Raw genomic sequence first — 21,842 nt, 5'->3', positions numbered from 1 at the left:
TTCTGGCAGAATTGGCAACCAAAGGCCTAGCGTACAGAACAATCAACGCGATGCGTTCAGCGATTTCAGCGGGCCATCATCCGGTGGAAGGAACACCGGTGGGTGAACATCCGTTTGTCTGTAGGCTCTTACGAGGTATTCGTCTTTCGTTACCTCCAGAACCTTGGTATTCAGCCCTCTGGGACGTCAATGTGGTCCTTAATCTCTTCTTGTCTTGGCAACCTAATGGGTATTTGTCTTTGAAGGAGCTTTCAACGAAATTGGCCATGCTTTTGTGCTTGGTATCTTGCAGTAGAGTGTCGGATGTCCGTGCCTTGGATGTTTCGGTGAGAGTTTTGTCCCCGGACCGGGTTACCTTTACGGTGGGGCGTTGCACAAAATCTGCATCAAGAACTATCTCGTACCTAGCTTTTGTGGATGTCCCCAAGCTGTGTGTTGTGCAGTGTCTGAAAGCCTATGAAGAAGTAACTCTGGAACTTCGCCCTCCGGGCGAGAGACTATTGTTAATTGCCTTGCGAAAACCACACAAAGCAGTCTCCTCCCCCACTATTGCAAGGTGGGTGCGTTGGGTCATGCAGGAAGCAGGCATTGTTGCTAAGAGTTTTGGAGCTCATTCAGCCAGAGGGGCCATGGCCTCTAAGGCACTTTCTGCAGGAGCTCGTTTAGAGGATTTACTGCGGGCCGCGAATTGGTCCTCTGATTCCACCTTTAAGAGGTTCTACTTTAAACCAGTGGTGGATATTGTTCAGTTGGTGGCGAGTAAGCTTTGAACTAGCATAATCTGAGCCTCCGGTCTTGCCATAGAATCGAAATTTGCCTAGCGGGTGTAACGGTAAGTTTCAATTCTATTAAGGACACGGAGGCGAGGATTATCCTTCCCAGGACTTCTTCAAGTAAGAACCCACCCGTATGGCAGTAAGTTATTGGTTTTTAATCTGACTGTTGGACGATGTTGATTTTCACACTGGATGCTGTTGATTATATTGTCGTAAGTGTGGTTTATTTTACAACGCTTACGCTATCATATTTTTTGTCAGGCAATGACGGTTCCAAACAAGACCAATGAAGAGTGAGCGTAATCTGCCCGAAGAAAGAGGGAGAACAGTGAAGAGAGACTGCATATCTAGCCTCCATGGAAAGAGTGGAGGGACCACGTTATGGACTGTTATGATGGACTTATGGAAATTGTAGTTTTTTGCCTAATGACACATGAGGTTTTGATTAATGTTTTACTATTTGGATTTGTAAACATTGATTAAATGCTTTTCCGAGGCTGCTGTAAGTTTTGTATGTAATAAACAGCGAAGAATGAAAAGCATAATCCTCTCCTCCGTGTCCTTAATAGAATTGAAATTTACCGTTACATCCGCTAGGCAAATTTCGATTCATTGGTAGATGTTTGCATCAGTGATGGTCCTACAAACGTAAGCTTGTCAAGTGTGCTGGAGAACAGCACTGTCATTGTGAAAGTGTGTGTTTTTTTCCAGCACAGGCGACACAATGCTGTCTTAACCATCGACTTAATCTTTGAGGTCTTGCCTGACACCCCCGGTGTCTCTAGACTGCTGAAAAAGACCTTTCAGGAGTACTACTGAGAGAGGGACGTATGCTCTGCTCGCATGTTTGTTACTGTGAGTGCAGCCTTTCATTAGGTAGAGGCTGCGTGCTTCTACTGAAAAATAGTGTTTGCATCACAATTTTTGCCTTGTGATAAAGCGTATGCTCAATACAGCAGGACTCATTTGGATATGGTGGCAAGCCAGTGTCCAAGAATGCAAGCCTGATATATTTATTATGAACAGCTATGATAAAGGCATCCTGAGATATTTATTGTGAAGAACATATGTCAAAGTCAGTATGCATTTAAGGGTGAGTTATTTGTATTAAAGCCTACACAGAGGTATTTTGTTACATTGGTAACCGTAGTAGGTAAAGGTATTTGTGTTGTTACCCTTTGACAGAATATGGCAGTCGAAGATTTGAACTTTGATCGACCTTATTATGCCCTATTATGAGACCTACTCTTTTGCTTTTCCAACTGTAAATTTACATACATTTGTAATTTTATGACTGCATGCCTGATTGTTCCTTTGTAGGATAGCTTATGCTCAATACAATAGTCTTGTTTGTTATGGTCACAAGCCAATGACACGTATATAGGCCTGATTGGTTCACTGGGAAAACTTTTTTTCCGATGCAATAGGACAAAAGCAATAGACTTTGCTTTTATTGTGAAACACATTTGCTGAAGCTAATAGACATCTTTCAGGGGTTATCGCACTGTATTACAGCCTTTAGACTGTTATTTTGTTATATGAAATCTCAAGAATTACTGTAGTAGTCCAGGGTTTTGTTGTTGGTCACCCTCTCTAGCAAACCTTGGAGAGTAGAAGGCTTTCACTTTGATAATCCTTGGTAGGCCCTTTTGAGAAAGGCTTTATATTATTTAGCAAACTGTAATTTTGTACATATAGTTCTAATGTTATCATTGTATCCATGATGGTTACCAGTTTATACAGTAATCAGTAGAACTGTCCTGGTTATGGTATTGAGCGTAATGTAGAGGCTAAATGCTTTATTGATTCATTGGAAAACGTTATGTCAGATTCCAAGGGTTTGAGCTGTTTATTAAAAGTTACTACAGAGTCATTTGGTCTGACATTTTGTATTGTTAAAAGCTTGTGTTAAAAGCAATGGGCTTTTAAGAGTAGATTGTTATTGTCCTGTGCCAAAACCTATAGGCAGGTATTTTATTATAGGAAATCTCACAGATCACCGGGGTAGACCAGGGTTTTGGTTTTGCTGTTGTGACCCACTCAAACAAACCGTGGAGATAGAAGACTTGCACTAGGATAATCCTTGTTAGGCCCTCATAGGAGGGCCTTTATATTGTTTTGACCACTGTAATTTTGTACGCATTTGTAATTTAACCATGGTATACCTCATGGTTGCCTTTTGGGAAAGCATATGATCAATGCAGTATGTCCGAGTCGGTTGTGGTGACAAGCCTATAGGCCTCTTTGCTTCATTTGCAAAAGATGTTTCAGATGCCATAGGTCTGGCCTGTTTAATATGAAGTGATGAAAAACGCAGTAGGCCTGTTTTATGTATTTTAAAACGCATATGTTACAGCCAGTATGGCTTTTAAGTGTGGATTGTAATTGCACCGTGTTAAAGACCGCACCCATTTATTTTATTACATGAAAGCTTACAGATTACCTTTGTAGGCAGATATTTTGGCCATGATTACCCTCTTTTGATTCCTTTTCATTACACTCTTCTTTGATGGTATATCTTTTCTCTACAGTTTGTTCAGGAAGGGGCCTTAGTCCCATCTTCCATTTAGTTGCAGCTCAAGATGTTGCATCTTTATGTAGTTTTCTTTCTAGGCAAGCTGGTTGGCAACTCATGCAAAAATGCCCAGCTATTACCAAACACTTCAACGAGCAAATAAACCTGTTTGGTTGGCCATTCATTCCATGTCTCTTTCCAGTGTAAAGACAAGTACTTTCTTTATTTTATAACAAACCACTGCCGAGGCTGCAAGGCTATTGCATGACCCCATTCTGTGTCGTATTCTGTGCCCCATGACTCTCCCTGCAGGCCTGCAATGCACCGGTCATATAAGGGATATTGCCTTGATGGGTCACTTCACAGCATTGCAGGTCCCTCTGAACTTCTGCATCTGTTGCTATTAACCTCAATCTGGCCTAAGATTATGTTTAGTGGAGCAAGCCGAGTACTTTCATTAAATTTTAAATAAAAAAATAAGTCAAACTTTTTAATTTACCATGTAATTTAGAGTTGTTTAACTTGTGCTCTGGCCCTTGTGTGATGATAACCTTATATTGATGTGTAATTCTGAGTTGTATAATCTCAAATCACTAGACCGTAATGAGGTGTCGCCGACCAATATTTTCTTCTTTGACCGCATAGCCGAACTATCTGTTATGTGTTAGGGTCTTGAAACATTCAGTCATTCTATATGATAGGGGTAGAATGTTATGTTAATAATGGAACACTGTTGAACCTGATAAGCAGTTGCTGGCTGTTTGTTCTTTAATGGTAGTAGCTTTCATAAGCTTGTCTGTAACAGTAAAACCTTTCCTCGAGTTCATATACATTTACCGTGTCTTTCTTTATTTGTAGAAGACTTGCAGTATCTGTCAAATGTTGCTACCAAACCCCTGCAGTTTTTCCTCGCATCAGAGAATTCATCAGCATAAATCTCCATATACATGTCCTGAATGTGGAGCAATTTGTCGATCTGCACATTTTCAGACCCACGTCACGAAGAACTGCCTGCACTACACTCGAAGAATTGGTTTCCGGTAAGTGGTATGTGCTCTTTAAGGGGTTAAGAATATTAATTTGGTAGAAAACAAGCCATGTTAGTGAGGCAGTTGAACTTTCTTGTGATATAATGGAACCGGCGCACTGATTACTGGCACTCTGGCTGGACGGGTGCGACTCCTGTGTCATATAGATAAACTTGGCACAAACCCCCCAAAGTGCACTCCCATGATGTGGTTATTTATTTCAAGACGGCTGCAACCTTGTTTCAGCTCCTACTGAAACTTAATCACTCTCACAGTAAAGAGTCCATCAGTTATTTCGATACACCCGAGTGAACAAAAGTGAAACAGGACTGTGGTGCTTCACAGCCATAAAAAATATTGCACAGTGGTGGTCCTCACTGTGTAGTTATATGTAAGTCAGAGTTTCTGTAGGAAAAGCGGTTGTTGTTTTGTTTTACTTTGGCACCGTTTGATGAACCTTAACCCCTTCCATGCTGGTGACGAACCCCAGCCGTCACGCTCTGCGGCGCTCGTGTGCTGATGACGGCTGGGGTTCGTCACGGCCCCGCCCTGTTCTTTTGTTTACCGCACAGCGGCGGAAACGGCCCAGCATGGAAGGGGTTAATGAAACTTGAAAAAAAGCCTCATCCATATCAGTTACTTCCTGGAAAGTTTCAGTGTGATCTGTCAAGCAGGGGCCGAGAAAAATCCTTTTCTCATCACGCAATTTCTGTAGAGAAAATGAGATGACAGTACAGAAAAAAAACGGCTGACCAGAATTGTACACAATTTGATTGAAATCTAGATCTTTACTCCGGAATCCTGCTATTTGTGATTTGGTGTTAATCTTTTCAGCCGTTTTTGAGAAATTAAAAGATTTAAAAAAAATAGTGTCTAGTCCTGCAGAACTTCAGCAACAAAATAAAGGTAATGATTGGCTTGACCTGTGTAAACCAGTACTGTGATTGGCTGGCTGCAACATGAGGAGAGAGTTGAGGCTGCCATTACAGGACTCTGAGTTGGTGATGGATGGTGGGGTGGGGGAGGGGGCAGCCGGGGGGGAGCCGTTTAGGTCCCCAAAGGGCAACATTTTTTTATAAAATATTTTTAGCTTGTTGTGGTCCGTGGAATGTCCTTCCTGCGAGTGCCATTGTATCCTCCTTGTTGTCCAAAGAGAGCCAGCACAGACCCCTGTTCTCCTGCGGGAGTCCCGAAGGACCGAGGGAAAAATAAAAAAGAATGCAGGGTGAGGGTCTGTGGGCAGTTGTCCACTCACGGGTTAGGTTCAGGGTCAGGCTGAAGACCGTGAATGGCGATGGGTTGGCAGCAGATGTATTATAAAAAAAAAAGAAATTAAATTGGCTGAAAAAAACAGAGGTTAAAGTGGAGTTTAAGGTTGTAAGATTTTAACACGGAAAAATACAAAGGTTAAAATGGAGTCAACCTTAGTTTGGTAATATAAAAAAAAAGACAGTTTTAAAACCAAAAATGACTGGAATTTACCAGTTATACGTAACTGGCTTAAGTATAACTTGAATTGGTATGATGCACTGCTTATGATCTTGCATATTGCATTAATAATAACTTAGTTAAGTTATGCTTGGTCCTGTTATGTGTAACTAGTGAATTTCAATGTTTTTTTCAGTTTGAAAACTGTTTTTTTCATTATTGAAAGATCTACGTGTAACTCCACTTTAATCTTTGTGTTTTTTTCAGTGAATATACCATCTATGTATCGTACAGAGAGGTAACCAATCCTATATGTTCAAGTCTTTCCATGTAGTGGTGATTTTATTCTATCCAGTTTCTTTTGGATGGTATATGATGCAACATTAAGGAATGCAATTAATCATTGAGCCCCAATAGTCGCCCAAGTATACAGAAGTCTTAAATTGTGCATTCATATTGTAATACTACTCGCTTATTTAGGCATATATTGTAATCATCATAACTACGTAATCATCTCATTACAGAAATATATTTGTTTCGGCTTATGCACAGCCTTGATCACGACTTTGCTCAAGCTGAAACCTTTCAACTTGACTGAAGGGCTTTACCAAGAACTGTAATCGACTTCTGGAGTGCCAGCGTTTTCATTTTCAATGTGAACAATGGTTTCATCATACATGTATATGTTGGAATCCAAGAAATATGGGAACAGTTTCACCGTTACATAAACACGAGTTTCATCATAAAAATGAAAGTGTTAGATTTACTCTTGTCATGGCCACCAAGATTATGTGGCAAGGTTATCTATATTATGCAGCAACATGGTTAACTAAAATATGTGACAAAAACTCCAGCTATGTCACTCCTTCTCTGGCAGTATTATTTTCGTCCATGCGAGCCAGAGTGTTTTTCAATTATTCGTAATCGTGGTAAAGGCTGCAGCAACAGAATCACAAAAAGCCACTGATTCAAGCCATTGTTCATTGTTTTAGCAACAGTTTATTCATGAAAGGTAAATCTTAAAACACATCTACCTTTTGTAGTTTCAGTTAGGTCATAGTTACCGGAGGAAAGGCATTTTTTGTTTTCTCAGTGACTGGTGCCGTGCAACGAATCTGCACAAAAGTTAGAATATAATAAAATTAAAAAATCAACTTTGAGTTATTCATTGTAAGTATTGTGCTGGTCCTTCAATCAGGAGCCCAGAAAAAGGGAAGAGGGTATCAAAAGTACAATTTCCCATTTTAACTCCCATAGGATTCTTTGCTGTTCGATACAGAAAAAACAACTGAATGAAATATGCTAAATTTAGCTTCAAAGTAGAACTTTCCTCAAGGAAATTCCTTTGCTTGTTGTGGTGTAAATCGGTTCAGTAGTTAGCACATAAAGACGGGCTAGGATTGGGCATGAATGAATTAAACCTCAGAGAATGTTAAGATTAAGTGAATCCTCCAAACGTATCTGGTGTCAGCCATTTCAAATGAATACTTCCAACCCCAGATTCCTCACCTTAAAATTACTCTCCAGGCACCAAACTTTTCTTAGCAATGCTTCTGCACAAGGCTGTTTGGTGCCATGCTGCTCCACGCTAACTCTGTATGTTCCTGGCAGTGAGGTAGTGGAGTCCTATGTATGTGGCACCCATGCGCACTGAGATCAGTTCTTTCTTTCCACGGCTTCCGACACAGATCCAGAGCATGGCTCCCACATTTGTTGTCTCTTGATGATTTCTTAAGTTTCAGAAACCAGTTTGCAAGGGAAGGAATTGACAAGCTCCTAAAACAGGCTTCAAGCCTTGCCTTGACTGCAGAAAACAGATATCTGTTATAGACCTGCAGGGTGTGCATCTGATGTCTGGGGCATGAGTCGAAGACTTGGGACAAGTGAGCCCTCACGCAGGCAAAGGCGATCGGGAGGTGAAGCTATATGTCATCAAACATTAGAAGAAGTTGAGATGCTTGTGTAAGTTCCACTCGAGGACTCAGTCTAGCTCCTCAGAGTGTTCTCGCTGGAAGTCTGACTCAAGGTCGAAGTCCTCTCAAAAGTCCAAATTGAAGTCTAAACGCAAACTTAAAAACAAAATCAGGACTTGCATCCCACCCCTCTGTATCCAAGGAGACATCACAAGGGTGTCACAATGTTAGTTGGTCTCCACTGAGGTCTTTGAGTGCGGTGCTTATCCAAGTGTACCCCAAGTTTCCCAGGCCATCGGCGACTCTGCAAAATCAAGGCCTTCAAAGAGGACATGGAGCAGATGTTTTCCGGCTATCTCTAATAAAGGATAGGAATCCGCTGCACTCCGAGGGTAAATACGGTATTTAATGGGGTATACCAAGAAAGTTAAGTCATTTAGGGTGATCAGGATGCTGTCCCTACTGTACAGGAGGGACAGGAAGTGAAAAGTACGTGCAAAACCTCGTAGGCACAAGGTGGTTAACCTGAGCACTCCTATGTGCTGAATAAGCGAAAGGTACTCGATGGGTATGATGATTCAAAGTTTTATTCACTTTGTCACATTCAATTACTTTGGTGTGTAATCACAAATTGTAATCCAAATAGTCTCCATATAGCAGAAAACGAAGCACAAATTTTGTCACATGATAGTATCCAAACATTCCAAAAGTGGCATTATATCCGTTGTTTAAATCCCCAATGCATTTCGAGCTGGTAGCTCTTCGTCAGGGGGTTAAATGCAGAGATGTTGGGGTTAGTATGTAGAGTTACGGATGAAAGACGCCATCAAGGAAACGCGGTAATATCTCTGGCACAAGATCAAGCACCAAGAATCTGCAGGGCCTCCAGTTGGGTTCATGCCGGAAGGGCATTCCCCAGTACCAAGTGATTACTAAGATCCTGTTCTGGGTCAATTTGTGAGTCTGGTACAGACACCTACTTCAGCGCCTGGCCACCACTCATTGACGATGGTGCTGGCATTGCTGGTTTCTTGAAGAGGATCCCCTTCTGATTCAGATATCTGAAGCCGAATCAAATTTCAGCCCGCTCTCAACTGATGTTGTACTAAGAAATCACTAAGGCACAACTGGTCATTACATAGCCTTATAATGCACTGATGACTCCAACAGGGCGGTCAGTCCAACAGTGGCTCAATTATCTTGTCAGCTCTGACTCTGAAAAAGGTACACCACCAGAAGGAGATGAAGATGAGGTAGAGGGTGGTGATTTCCCCCCCTCATTATGATTGTGACCGTTTTTATATGGATTTACAAGATGCAGGTGGGCTGCATACCTTCCCTGATATGTGGGTGAGTTTATCACTTGGACCACCGACTGAGAAGAGCGTTTTATTTGCTGTTGTGGTCCAACAGGCAGCTGAGGTCCTGGATTTGCTGCTGCCCACTTTTGAGAACAAGACTAATGTTCTTATGTATTTTCTACAGCTTAGGCTGTCATTGTCTGAGTCCTTGATCCCCTTCAGGCGAGGCCCAGTGGACAGGGAAGTGGCCAGACCTCTCAGACCAGTGCCTAATGACTCTGATTTTCTCACTTGGCATCCTACTCCTGAGAGGCTGGTGGTGCATGCTGAAATCATGAACTCAAATGTTTTCCCCATGTCTCCACTGGATAGGGAGTCCAAGAGGAATGAGGCGCTTGGAAAACAAGTGTTCTCTTCGATCAACCTGACACTGAGATGGGTCAGTGCACCCGTCTGATAGACTACTATATGCATGTTCTCTGGGGCATGGCTAGCGAGATATTGCTAGAGATTCCGGAAGACTATAGGGCCACTCTGCTTTAAACTATTTATGATGGACAAAACATAGCAAAGTGCATGATTTGTGCTGGTCTAGATACTCCTGACTCCTTGAGAGGGCAATTGCCATCAGTGCTGTGCTCTGCTGCCAAATATGGATGCATTCCATGGGATTTACCAGAAATGTGCAAGTCTCTGTCATGGCTATACCCTTTGATGGCTCATGCCTTTTTGGCGATTTTGCCCTCAGGCTTTTGAAGGACAGTAAAGCCGCGGCACGCTTCACTCCCATCAACCAGGTCCCGCTTCAGTTTAGGAAATTAAGAAGCTAATCTAGTGAGCATGTGTACAGACCGTATCAGTCACCCCAACCACTGCAGCAGCCACCTCAATCATTTCAAGGCATAGGAAAGGGATCTGGCAGGCATCGTGCAGGCCGATAGGGGCACCAGTCCTCTGAGTCCCACTCCCAAAAGGCATCCGCAGCTAGTCTGCTTCAGTTTGCCCTTAACAGCACAAATCCACTCTGGGAGGGGCCGGGGACAGAAACCAGGAATTCCGCACAGGATGGTGATTAATTATGCCTGATAGATGGGATACAGTTATGTCCTTCCTGCTGTATTTTCTTCACCATGGCTCCTCTCCACGTTCAATTGATTTTCAGAGGCGTTCCTCTCCTTTCTGCTGCAGTGCTGCAAGTGTTGCTCCCCACCCATGCTCTGCAGTGGAACTTGAAATTTCAGTGGGTCCAGCACCAAGAAAATCTTACAGATTACATCTACATTTCAGATGAGTCCTCTCACAATCTGCAGTGGTGGCTACTCAAACATGATTGTCCAGCGGCATCTCCCTCTCACTTCCCCCATCCAGAGCTGATGGTGGTGATAGACGCATCACTAGTGGGCTGGGGAGGTGATCAGTGGATTCTGGTCTCTGGCAGAAGCCTGGCTCCATATCAGTTTGTTGGAGTTGATGGCAATTCATCTGATGTTGAAGGCGTTTCTGCTGTCCATCAAAGGGAGGCTTTTGCATGTACTCCTGGAAAACCCCACCACTATGTGGTATTGCAGTAAGCAGGGTGTAGTTTGGTCAGACGTGAGTCCCATGCACTCCACACCACTGGATTCAAGCAAGCCGGGCTGAAGACGGCTGGAATGCCAGAAACTGGTCCTCAGAAGCTTGTTTCCGGTCCAGGGAAGGCATGGCTTGGCATTTCGGGCTGGAATGTTCCCATGAGGCACAGGGTCAGACTGATTTTCATTTGGCCATGTCTGAACTGGGGTGGTGTGGAGTGCAAAAAAACGATGGATTTAGGCCCAGATCTCTGTACTGGGGTGAATGTATGACATTGTTCTGCATTCTGTCCATCACCGGTGGTTTTTGCGTTTGGTCCTATGCCAGGAGGGTCTGTATTTCTGGAGTAGGGTGGTGTCTCAATTCATTTCCCTGGTTGCGAACCACCTTGAATGCCAGGGAAAATGAGCTGAACCAACAGCACCTGGCGAATCACAAATGGAGTCTACATCTGAAGGTCGCTCAGGGCATTTTATGATGGTAGGGAGAATACTAGCTAGATCTTTTCATCACTGTTGAACACTCAGTGTCAAAGGTTTTGCAACTTGGTATTTCTGCAAAGATACTCTAAGAGATGAATTACAGCTGGAATGGAACACAAGACTCCTGTACTCCTTCCTGTCTCTGCCTCTCCTGTCTCAAGTTCTGAAAAAGACAAGGAACAATTGGGCCCAAGTCATTCTAGTGGCTCAGGATTGGACCAGGAGAGTGTGGAACCTAGAATGTCTGATAGAGACTTCTAACAGCGAATTCCCCACTTTGTGAATTTCCCCAGGTGCCTGACTGCATCTGGAAAATTTTCATAGCAGCTCCCTTGCGCAGGTGGGATCCTGCTACGTTGTGTCTAGTCTGTCCTGCCATTGGACTCACTAGTAGTGTCCAATGCGAGAAAAGAGCTAATTCGCAGACAACAGGAGATGCTCCACCTCCTGACAAAGAGTCTAAGCTTTTAGATGCTTTGGGAAAACGTACCATTTTACAGTCTGCTAATGTCTGGAGGATTGCTAATACTCAAGCTTTGTTAGCAAGATATGACAGAGCTCATTATGAGTGAGAGTCACTCATGCAACACTTGCCAGAGCAATATAAAACCAGGGCTTCTGACCTAATACAGGAATGCAAAGTTATTACAAATACCTCCATAAGATGTGCACTAGACACAGCAGACACAGCTTCTAGAGCAATAAACACAGGGGTATTGTTGCGTAGACATGCATGGTTACGCATCTCTGGGTTTAAACCAGAAGTACCAGCCAGTATCTTAAACCAGCCATTTGACCAAGAACATCTTTTCGGTCCATCAGTTGATAGTGCACTAGAAAAGATGAAAAAAGATACAGACACGGCAAAATCCATGGGAGCTTTACAAACGCAAGCCCATAGACCTTCCTTTTGTCGCTCCTCATATAGGGGCGCCTCTAAGGGTTTCCAAACTGACAATACCTCCTCTTCTTTTTGTCAAACAGATTTTATTGTTTACCACATCAAAAAACTCAAGGCACAATCCGCCTATAAGCCCACGCAGGGGCCCTTTGAAATACTGAGCCCATCATATACAACATAGGCAAGTGGAAGGGTCGATGCTTCCCAAGGTCCCAAATTACCTCTGGACTGTCCGCCATAAGTTCATACAGTTCAGCTCCTGGGCGGATAGGATAGAGTCCCAGCTACACCCATAAGGGATAGTCGTCGAGAGCAGTGGTGCCTCATAAGAGTCCTTGTACTTAGTGCGCTCTCCAGCCCAACCAATTGCCAACGAGTTTGTTTAGCTAGTATTGATTCCCCAGAGCTCAAGGAGATCTAAAAGTGGACATTATACCCTGAATCAAATAGTAACCAACCCGAGTCCCTCAACTTTCCCTTACCTCCTCTTCTTTTAAAGCGCCCAACCAAACCTTCCCTAATAAAGTATATTACAGAGGAGGTTATAGAGGAAACAACAATAAGGGTAGAGGTAGAGGAAACAACAATCGCCACACCTCTACTCCCAAACAGTGACTTCCCTTCCATCCCCCCAGACCATTCCACTCCTGTCGGTGGTAGGTTACAACAGTTCCTACCTGTCTGGAACTCCATCACCACTGACAGGTGGGTAAGACAAATAATTCAGTCAGGTTATTGTCTGGAACTCACTTCCACTCCTCCAACAATAACACCCAGACAGCGGCCTATGTCACAGGAACACCTCATACTGCTAAGACAAGAGGTGGAATCTCTACTGCAAAAGAATGCAAACGAACCAGTCCCAAAAGAACATTAAAACACAGAGGTTGATTCTCTATACTTTCTCATACCCAAAAGGACAGGTCACTCAGACCTATTTTAGATCTAAGACCCCTAAACCTGTACATACAATCAGACCACTTTCAGATGGTCACACTACAACAGGTTCTACCGTTGCTAAAGAAGGGAGACTTCCTTGCCACATTAGATCTCAAGGACGCCTATTTCCACTTTCCCATACATCAACCGCACAGAAAGTACCTAAGGTTCATTCTAGAAGGTCAACACTACCAACTCAAGGTACTCCCTTTCGGAGTAACTACATCACCTCGAGTGTTCACAAAGTGTCTAGCAGTAGTAGCAGCACACTTAAGAAGGGACAACATTCTTGTCTTCCCATATCTGGACGATTGGTTAATAAAATCCAAGTCATACAACCAATGTGTACAACACACACACATCAAACAATATGTCTGCTACACAAACTGGGATTCACAGTAAATCAAAACCTCCAACCATCCCTGTCTCAGCAGTATCTGGGTGCTACAATAGATACCCCCAAAGCAATAGCGTACCCCAACCCAGCAAGAATGCAAACTATGCAGGTTCGTTTGAAAAAATTCCAGCCACAACACTCACTACCAGCTCAAGTGTTTATGCAACTAATAGGAGTGATGGCATCTCGCATTTTCATAGTGCCATATGCAAGACTACTAATGCGTCCCATTCAAGAGTGCTTGGCAAGTCAGTTGAATCAGGCTCAGCAACAAATAACAGATCTGGTGATGGTAGACGACCGGACATATCGGTCTCTGCAATGGTGGAACACCAAGAACCTTTCCAAGGGCCGGCCGTTTATAGAACCTGTTCCACAGATAATACTAACCACAGACACATCTCTCACAGGATGGGGAGCGTGTTTACAAAATCACACAGTACAGGGTACATGGACAATACAGCAAAACATGCTCCACATAAACCATCTGGAGTTACTAGCGATTTTTCTAGCTCTAAAATAGTTTCAGCATTACCTATCAAACAAAGCTGTACTAGTCCGGACGGACAATATGACAGCAATGTATTACATTAAAAAACTAGGAGGAACACAATCAAGTTGCAGATCTGTTAAGTCGTCAAAGACAACAGATACACGAATGGGAACTTCTTCATCAAGTTCTTCAGCCATTTTTTCAAAAGTGGGGTCAATCAGACAGATATGTTTGCTATAAAACACAACTCCAAATGCCCAAGCTTCGCAGCCAGCTACCCACAACCATTATCCAAAGGCAATGCGGTATGGATGAACTGGTCAAACAAATTTGCGTACGCTTTTCCACCTCTCCCACTAATTCCATTAGTGGTACGGAAGCTACAGCAATATTCTCACATTGAATCTCATAGCACCAACGTGGGCAAGACAACCCTGGTACCCCACGCTACTAAAGATGTCAGTAGTACCACATCACGAACTAAAACTCTCTCCACATCTACTAACACAGAACTATGGAGAGATTATGCATGCAGACCCAATGCAGCTCAATCTAGCAATTTGGCTCCTGAGGTCTTAGAATTTGGATATCTAAATGTACCACCTGATTGTATGAATGTCATAAAAGAAGCAAGACGCCCTACCACTAGAGCATGGTATGCAGCAAAGTGGAAAAGGTTTGTTGTATATTGTACAAATAACAACATCAATCCCTTAGATGTTTCCATACAAAACATTATATGCTATCTGTTACATCTGCAAAGATCTAAGCTGGTGTATTCATCTATCAGGATACATCTTGCTGCTATTGCAGCATATCTTCAAAACAGACAACATTTGCCATTGTTTAGAGTACCTGCAATCAAAGCGTTTATGGAAGGACTTAAAAGAATAATTCCTCCTAGAATACCACCCTCTCCAGTGTGGAACTTAAATGTTGTTCTCACAAGACTTATGGGTCTCCTTTCGAACCATTACATAAGTGTGAATTACAATTCCTTACATGGAAAGTTTCTTTTTTAGTAGCTGTAACGTTACTTAGAAGAGTAAGTGAGATACAAGCATTAACAATTCAAGAACCATTTATACAATTTCATCATAATAAAGTGGTTCTTAAAACAAATCCAAAGTTTCTGCCAAAGGTCATTTCACCTTTCCACCTCAATCTATTGAGTTGCCAGCATTTTTTCCCCAACCACAAACAGTGGCAGCTCTACATACATTAGATGTAAAAAGAGCGCTTCTATACTACATTGATAGGACATAACCTTTTAGTAAAATTAAACAACTGTTTGTGTCTTTTTCTCCTCCACATAAGGGGAATACAATTTCAAAATCAGGCATTGCAAGATGGATTGTTAAGTGCATTCAAATTTGTTATCAAAAAGCAAAACGCACTCTATCCGTTCCCCCTAGTGCTCATTCTACCCGTAAATTAGAGGCATCTATGGCATTCCTAGGGAACATACCATTAGATGACATCTGTAAAGCAGCTACATGGTCTACTCCGCACACATTTACAAAACACTTCTGTGTAGATGTGCAGGCAAAACAACAAGCAAGTGTGGGCCAGGCTGTACTCAAAACATTATTTCAAACTACTGCAACAGACACGGGTAGTTGCCGCTAAGGGAGAAACTGCTGTGCAATCTATGCAATAGTGTGTGGTCTGCAGCCCATATGCCTCGAACGGAAAATGCTACTTATCAGTATGCATCTTTTCTTGGTATGTAGGACTGCCGTACCACACATGCCCACCCGCCTCCCCGGGCTACCGGTGTCTGTTCCAGTATTATCTTATTTAGATACCAATACATGGTCATCTCTATATGTACTCGTACAACTCCATCATTTGCCCAATGGTGAAAACAATCTGAAGATGGAGTCGATGCCCATGCGCAATACCATCTAAGGGAGGTGTCATCCAACAGACAAAGACTCTTCGAAGACCGCAACAAAGTGTAATCATCCAAGCCCACCACCAGATGGTGATCTAATGCAATAGTGTGTGGTTCTGCAGCCCTACATGCCAAGAACAGATGCATGCTGGTAAGTAGCATTTTCCTTAAGTAGGACAAATCGCGACTCTTTTCTTGGTGATGCCCAAATAATAAATATTCATGGAAACCGGATTTCCACACATTATAGTTTGTGTGCAGTATAGTTTTATCAGCGTAACTACATAGTTTTCAGTACAACTGTACACCTGATCAAATTTAGTGACCATTTCAATTGTAATGTGCTGTCTCTAAATGACAACGCACTACCACACGGTGCTTCAGTTACATGTCAATCAAAAATAAGTGAGTTGTTTAAGCTTGTCATACTAAAAAGTAGGTTGTGGTTCTAAAACGTTTAGGAAGCGCTGACCTAAAATATTTAAAGGATCTCAAGGCAATAATACGCTCTCCTGGGCTTGCTCTCCTGGCTCGCTCTCTTGGGCTCGCTCTCCTGATGCTTCAGTTTCACCAATGTTTTCACCTTTTTAGAGGCTTGGGGAAGGGATACCAACTGAGGCAATGGCAGAATGTGCTTCAACTGCAGTAGCCCTCTCAGTACTTAAGCGGTAGGGTCCGGTGATGGGGCCGCCAGCATCCATGCCCTCAGGGGCAAAAATGTACCCAAACACCTGCCCCAAAACCGATTTAAGTCAACCTTTGCAGCTCGCAATAACAACCCACATTGGCCCCTCACCACATTTATCACCGGGTTAAGAGCAAATGATAAATGGGAGTGAAAAAGCCCATGGAAATAGAGCAAGTCGTCCGGATGGAGCCTTTTAATCCTGGGTTAGCATGGCTGTTCCCCATTCCGGGCGCTTTATCTTGTAATTGCTTTGTTGAGGGATCAATTACTGCATGGAATTGGTCATCACCGCCTTCTTGCACTATGCAGCTCATGATTAGCCTCTTAAACTATTGTCCCGCACCTGTGTCACTTACACACAAATGTGTACGATTAAAACATACCTACATATAATGAGCTAATCTATATGTTTTCATTGTGATCTTGTGCCATTTCCTTCAATGCTTTGCTGGTTGCATTATGTTTCAGTCCTCTTAAATTGTTTCTGTTCTTAAAATTAAATTTGCTTTTACATTGCCACAGTGGCTTAGTAAGTTTTTGCATTGTTAGGAAGTACTTACTGAAATATTATGTTTAATTATATTTATTATTGCTTCCATTACTATGTGGTTTCTTTTATTTTTGCAGATGTGTACATTGCAACGTTGTGTACTCAGAGGTGCCTTCTCTCAAGGCTCACATTCAAGGTGCTCATTGTGAAGTTTTCTACAAATGTCCAATTTGTCCAATGGCTTTCAAATCTGCTCCCAGCACACACTCCCATACATATACCCAACACCCAGGTGTCAAGATTGGAGAACCAAAGTAAGCATAAAATGATATTATTTTTCATTTTCATTTTTCGAAATTAAATATATATTTAACTTCTGTTATTCTGTTTTTCTTATTCTACTTCAAACAGTAAATTATTATAAGTTCCATGCTGCTGGTTAACTCTGATCCTCTTGTGAATCTTTTCTAGATTTACATGCTGTGCATCATTCTGCCATCTAGTGGTTTGGTCTAGAATTCTCTGTTCTATCCTTTTGTATTTTATTGCTGGGCGGCATTGACCATTGGTGTTTCAGATCCTTTGCTGTGACATCATACCCTCACCCTGGAAGCCCATTTGTTTGGTTGCCATCTTCAGATTCTTTTTTGTGCCGTTGGGTTCGGAACACAGAAGATTTTAAAAGATATTCACTGAGTTTTAAGAGCAAAACATCTGAAAACAATAAAAGAACACCATTGGATACAATAGCAATGTCAAGGGAAGGCACATATCTCACTATCAGAACACAACCATCTGAATCTACGTCAACCACAATGGTCTGAGAATGAAGGTAATGGATGGAGCATACCCCTTTTACATTTTACCCACAGTTTTACAATAAGTGTGCCCAAAATGACGCACATTAGGTTGTCAGCCTTTGTCTCCCTAATATGCCAACACAGAGGGTTGTACAGTGCACACAGTGTTCCAGCCAAGATGCTGAAGGCAAGCGGAAAGCAAAGGTGTGCACACTAAGCCATGGCACAATCGAGGTCATCCAACACCAAGTTGGCACACGGAGAGAACTCAGAAGGAGAGACCAATAAAATAGAGGGATGAGCTGAAACGTAGGGATGGAGTCGAAACAGAAGGCTGTGCTGACAGCAAAACCAATAGTGATTGAGGGAAAGTGAAAATAAAAGATCTACTTCCTACCAAGGAACCTTTCACCTCCACCCCTGATCCAAAAGACTTGCTCCAAGACCCCCCTTCCCCTCTCGCTCTCCCTACTCCTCCTCCAGCCCAACACCCCGACTTGGCAGCGCGCCTGGATGACATATCTCTCCAAATGCACCTCCTCACCTCCAAGCTACTTGAACTGCAAGCCTTCTATAATGATCTTTTCCCCGTGATCTGCGAAGTTGCCCAATGCTTCCACTAGAGGGAGTGATTGAATCGGTCAGCCCTCACACCCCCCCCCCCCCCCGATCCTGAAATACATTCCCCTACCCACCGATTCCTCCCGGCCTAGAAGATGTGTGTTCCCCCCCCACCCCGCCCCCCCAACGTCCATGGATCTCCTTGTCTCTTACAACTCTTACTCCACCCGTTCCAAGCCCAACGTGATCCAGCCGAGTCAAATTCAACCTATCCATTCTAACCCATACAGTGAACCTCCTCGTAATCCTAGAAGCAGCTATATTGACAACCTCACTCGTGTGGCCGTCACCCAGACGCCCCACCCCCTACCCCCCATTCCATTACGTTCCAAATGTGCATTACTCAATTGCAGATCAGCCAGCAAACATGCCTCCAATATCTTTGACCTCATCCAACACAAGGACTTCGACATCATCAGCCTCACTGAAACTTGGCTGAATCCCTCCTCCACTCCTATCCTAGACCTCCTAATACCACCCACTCACAACATAATTAGGCTAGACAGAGCTCGGAAGTTGGGTGGTGGCCTAACCTGTAGTCACAGAAACACAATTTCGATCTCTCAATGTGATTCATCTACGCCTTCCTCCTGTGAATACCTTTGTCTCAGCATCTCAAGCAAGAACCTACAGATTTGTAAAGTTCACACCTTCTACCACCCCCCGGGAGACAGGCTCCCCTTTATCGAGCAACTAATGGAAATCATCTCCGTCAATGTTGATTCAACTGTGGCCCAAATCTTCCTTGGTGATTTCAACCTCCACTGGTCGAACCCCGATGACACCGCAGTATCCTGCCTAAAATCGTTCTTAAATTAGCAAGACCTGACTCAGCACTGTGATCAACCAACCCATATAAAAGGAGAAACCTTAGACCTCATTATCTCAAATGAACAGTCCATCACCTTGGATTCCATTTTCCCATGTGACTGGTCCGACCACCACTACATCCTCTTTTTTATCAACAGGGAGATGTCGTCGAGGAAGGCTCAACCTACAAAAGTAAAGAGCTGGAAAAGGGACCTCAGATCAATAAACTCAGAGAAAATAGCTTCCCACTGAAAATCGGCCCTCTCCTCCCTAGCTGACGATGCTGAAGTGCAGTCAGTCACTCACTCCTACAATTCGACCATCTCCAACATCATGGATGACTTCGCTCCAAGCCAACAAAAAAAATGCCTCAACAAAATTACCCAATCCCTGGTATAATGATAATTTAAATAGGGAACGCCGCAACCGGAGATCACTCGAATGTTTCTAGCGATCCAATCCATCTGTGGACCAAATAAAACTCCTTAGAGAGGCTAGAAGCCTTTACAACAAACAAATTAAGAGCGCAAAGGCTGACTATTTCAGACACCAATCGAATCAAGCGGGCAACCGCCCCAAGAAACTCTTCGAATTGGTCAAACAGCAATCAGTTGTAGGTCCAATCCACTCGGATCCTGGTGGCAGCTCTCCCTCCTGCGATGAATTTGCTGCTTTCTTGACTGAGAAAGCAAGACTCATCACCATTGACCTCGCCTCTAAGAAGGCTCTATTGCCTTCTTCCAGTGACACATCACCTCTTGACCTCTGTGAAAAACACTGTTCTACTAATCTGAACATGAAGAACAATGCGTCCTAGAGCACATTTAAACCATTTAGTGAAAAAGACATCACCAAGATCCTTCATAACATAAACCCATCCAACGACTTCAATGATCCGTTGCCACTGGCCATCTTCAAAGATATCAAGAATGTTCTCATCCCCACTTGGACAAGGATTGTAAACGCCTCACTCTCTCAAGGCATGATCCCCGATTGCCTAAAGGCAGCCCAGGTTTCACCTATACTGAAAAAACCCAATGCAGACCAGGCTGATCTCAATAACTTCCATCCTATCTCCAACATTCCCACTCTAGCGAAACTCATTGAAAAAATGTGTTCAATCCCAACTTTGTGCCCACACAGAGGAGTACCAACTCCTTGACCAGCATCAATCTGACTTTCGGAAGGGGCACAGCACCGAATCTGCGCTCATTCACGGTATGGATGAATTTTAAAAATGCTTGACCAAAACGAATCCTACCTCCTGATCCTCCTGGACTTTTCCTCAGCATTCGACACAGTTAATCATGACAACCTCCTTTCCATTCTGGAAAACAAAATGAGTTTTTCTGGTCAGGTGCTACAATGGTTCTCGTCCTTCCTCCATCACAGATCTCAAATGGTCAAGGCAAACCACTCTCTCTCCCAGCCCTTTCCAGTTCACATGGGGGTTTCCCAAGGGTCCACTCTTTCTCCTATCCTCTTCAACCTGTTCTTGGAACCATTAGCTAACTCTTTAAACTCCACGGACACTCTTTCATATGTATGCGGACGATACACAAATCTATGTGAAAATCTATTCCCCGGAAAATTTAATCTCTCTCAACACGACCCTATCCTCTACTCAAAACTGGTTAACTGAGAACCATCTCCTGCTCAACACCTCCAAAACGGAATTATGGTCCTCTCCCCTCCGAACCACACCCCCAAGCTTGACCTTTGGTTGAATCCCTTCACTGCCTTCAACCGCACTCCTCTTATGGTAGACTCAGCCAAATCACTCTGAGTCACCCTGGACGAGCACCTGAACATGAAAAATCACATCAGTAAGGTCTGCAAGGTAGCAAATCACTTGATGAGGACACTCAGGAAAATCAACCCTTTTCTTCCTCAAAATGATTTCAAGCTGGTGGTCCAAGCGCTTGTCCTGCCGAGCCTTGACTACGGCAGCACGACCCTCTGCGACCTACCCAAATACACTCTGGCTCCTCTAAGAGTATTGCTGAACTCTGCGGCTAGACTGGTTACAGGCTCAAAGTGAAATGAGCACATATCCCAGTCCTAAAATCTCTTAAATGGCTGCCCTATGAAGCACGTATTCAGTTAAAGATTGCTGTTCTGACGCACAAAGCTCTTCACTTCAATTCTCCCAGGTACCTAGCGCAAAAACTTGAACTTTCTTGCGGGGCAAGAGCCTCAAGGAGCGCCAATACTTTCCTCTTGAAACCACCCGTCCTTAAGAAAAAGAGAACCTGTCACAGAGCCTTCCCTGCCGCCGCCCCAACGATTTGGAACACTCTTCCTCCAGAAGTACGCAGAATCTTTCCAACGACGGCGCTCAAATTGGAAACCAAAAGATTCTTAATGAATAAATTCTTACCCTGCTTGGGTAGAGCTCACCTACTCAAAGGCATTATTCCTACTTTCTTTGTACCATCATCCTTTACTGCTCCTCTTTTCCCTGCACAACGTTCCCCTCTGGGCCCACGCAAACTTGTTTATTGTATGACCCTCCGTGGTGCAACTGTCCCTGAATTTGTAACAATTCCTCCTTTATTTATTTATTTTTTACTAGTACTTGTTGTCGACTGTGCATTTATGTCCTCCTTCCACCCTAATGTAAAGCGCTCTGATATCCCCCTGGATCTTGTTTGTGCTATATAAAACTTTATAAATAATAAAATGTATTGAAGCCGGTCAAAACGCTTTATTCGGTATGCAGTGCACAACCATATAAGCAATCACAAATAGACATGTTAAAATCATACCAAATACATAAATATTAATAATA

The 21,842-nt window shown here is 43.3% G+C and overlaps 1 protein-coding gene across 1 annotated transcript in view; it reads left to right on the top strand.

Annotated features, from left to right (window-relative positions):
- Positions 1-21,842, top strand: part of ZNF532 (zinc finger protein 532) — a 302,282-nt gene that overhangs the window by 197,955 nt on the left and 82,485 nt on the right. The window contains exons 4-5 of the mRNA XM_086960481.1: positions 4,150-4,331; positions 16,958-17,134. Of these exons, the coding sequence (XP_086816607.1) occupies positions 4,150-4,331; positions 16,958-17,134 (359 nt within the window). The remainder of the gene's footprint in view (positions 1-4,149; positions 4,332-16,957; positions 17,135-21,842) is intronic.

Source organism: Lissotriton vulgaris, chromosome 3_1, assembly GCF_964263255.1.
Source record: "Lissotriton vulgaris chromosome 3_1, aLisVul1.2, whole genome shotgun sequence".
NCBI classification, from domain to species: Eukaryota; Metazoa; Chordata; class Amphibia; order Caudata; family Salamandridae; genus Lissotriton; species Lissotriton vulgaris.
The sequence above is the reverse complement of the archived record's forward strand: the minus strand, read 5'-3'. Positions and strand labels throughout refer to the sequence as shown.